At 55.5% G+C, this 2,457-nt stretch overlaps 1 protein-coding gene across 1 annotated transcript in view; it reads left to right on the forward strand.

The window, feature by feature from the left end:
- Positions 1–258, forward strand: part of VDBG_01749 (kelch repeat-containing protein) — a gene marked incomplete at both ends in the record, with an annotated part of 4,763 nt that extends 4,505 nt beyond the window's left edge. Inside the window, one exon of the mRNA XM_003007515.1 lies at positions 35–258. Within this exon, the coding sequence (XP_003007561.1) occupies positions 35–258 (224 nt within the window). The remainder of the gene's footprint in view (positions 1–34) is intronic.
- Between the last annotated feature and the right edge of the window lie 2,199 nt (positions 259–2,457).

Below are 2,457 nucleotides of genomic sequence, written 5' to 3' on the forward strand. Positions count from 1 at the left end.
GGAACAGCATGGCGCTCGACAATCCTTTCACCAGAACACGATAACCTGCGCACGCATTGGGAGGCCACGATTAAGAAACTACAATTTCAGAACACGTTCGACTTTGACACGGTTGCGGCGCCCGCTCGGCGCGATGACGAGGGTGGCATCGGGCTCAGCGAGAGTCTGGCCGACTGGCGCAAGCGGCTTGACGTTGAAGAAGGGGTCGGCGATGTCGGCGAGCCATCGAAGAGCAAAAGCCGACCGGAGCGACCCTAGACAGGCGTGCTCCGGCGTATGAACTCGCGCTTCTCCACCTGACCGCCGTCGTCGGGGGACGCGAATGATGGGCGAGAAGGGGAGGGGAGGGGGGGGTTCTAGCCCCCCGTGTACATTGGAAGCAAGTGTTGTGCTGATGCCTGTCGCTTCTTCTACCACGATTCCACGTCTGAACCATGATCACGCACGCAACCCACGCACGAATCGCTCGCTCAACAGTTTCTGCACTTTTTTCCCCGTATCCATTCAGCCGCAGGCCCGGTCCTCACACCTCACTCACTACGACGCGCTCTGAGAGCAAGGACTGACTGGCAGGGATTTGTAGCGATGCAGTCACCATCACAAAACTCAAGCAGGCGAGTGTGTTGGAGCTATTGGCCTGATACCCTTTTCCCTCGTTTCGGAAGAAGGATGCAAGGGCATCATCGATGGTTTCATCTTTTTCTTCTTGTTTCTTCGCCTTCTTCTTGTTTCTTCGCCTTCGTTTTATGCATTTCTTGGTTTTCATTTCCATTGCTTTCTTGCGCGGGCTTTATCATTTTGTTGTCCTCGTATGTCAAAAAAGATAATGTACAATACCTTATGGCTGTGCTCCCCTACCTCTGCTGGAGCTGAGGTGAACTGTGCAGCCTGGTCTGTTGACTGGAAACACGAGGAGATGGTTGGGGAGGGGGGCGGTGGTGGAGGTGTGTAAGACCCCCTGGTTGTCCGGATGCCGTCTGTCTACGAACATTAGGTCAAGCCTTTCTTTGCAGAGGCTCGTTGACGGGGAGGGTGATGGTCGGTAGCGATGATCTAGGGTTGTAGAGCCAGGCAAGACGGAGGGGAACAATGATGAGATGATTTTCTGTGCTCGCAAAGTCAAGACTGCCTGTGCCATTGTAGGCGGCGCAAAAGTGACTCGACTATTTAGGTATCGACAGACGCATATCCATGCTCTCGTTCACGTTCGAGGCAGCGAAAACCGGGCAATGACGAGGTTCTACTTGTGACTCTAGACCACTGACCGCTGAAAAGACGGCCAGCAAACACAAGCATCGGAGCGCCAATCTAGACGTAGACGGACATGGCACATGATAGTTGGGTTGTAGCAAGCATGTCAGCATGTCAGCGCTGGTGACCTGGCAATCTCCTGACACGCAACCACGCTACCTACCTGAACCTTACGGCGCCCCCCCTCCCCCCTCTCCTCCAGGTACCCTACAGGTAGGTAAGGTAGGTCAGGTAGGGTAGGTAGGGTGTACATGTAGCTCAATACCATGTACCAGGGGAGGATGGGCGGACATTAAGCCTCTGGTTCAAGCACCGAACAAGCTCAATCCCCGCTCGCTCCCTTTCCTGGGCTGAACGAACGGCTTTTTCGGCAGGCCGCCTGTCCGCACTGGAGCTCAGGAGACTCATACAATGCGGGAATGCAGCCAACGAGCAGCTTCACTGCGACGCAAAATGACGCATGCAGGTTCGCGGCGGAGAAGGGACGAACCCCCTCCCGCTACTCGTCTTTCAAAGCATGAAGGACAAGACGTGTCCTGTTACACCAAGAGGGGGCTGCTGCTGGGGGGGGGAGGGTGTGGCTTTTGAGCTTGCGACTCGAGGCGGCATGAGTCGGAAGGGGGGGGGGGATCCAGCCGAGTGCTTGGGTTTTTCGTTTCTTCCAGTTGTCGTGTCAGAGGGAGATCAAAACAACCTTAATGAGGTCTGGGCTGGTGTTTTAGCACGTGTCAAGCAAGCAACGGCAGCGCCAACAGCACCAGAGTACCCGGGGCGCCATAGCGACCTGCCCTATGCACCATGGGTACCTCAGGTACGTACCCACCTAGTTAGGTCAGGTAGGTAGGTAGGTAGGTACCAAGGTAAGGTAAGGTACCTCACCTTGGGTAGCAGCAAGCAGGCTGGGGGCCTGCCGGAAAGAACCCACCTACCTACCTACAGTCGCTGCCTGCTGCTGTCTGTTCATTGCCCCAGCGAGAAGGAGGAACGCAGAACGAAGATCCATGGCAGGCAGGAGAGGTACTTCAGAGGGAGAAGGAGGCACGGACATGGGTCCCGGAGATCACCAAGACCGCGAGGTCCGCAGTACGACCAAGCACTTGCCCAGGCACAAACAAACTCTCGCATTCTCTGCTTGAAACTTCGTGACTGTTCATCGTACCTATACGAGTGTAGGTATCCTGGCTCTTGAGATTCACTCTCTCAAAC

Source organism: Verticillium alfalfae, genomic scaffold, assembly GCF_000150825.1.
Source record: "Verticillium alfalfae VaMs.102 supercont1.2 genomic scaffold, whole genome shotgun sequence".
Lineage (NCBI taxonomy): Eukaryota > Fungi > Ascomycota > Sordariomycetes > Glomerellales > Plectosphaerellaceae > Verticillium > Verticillium alfalfae.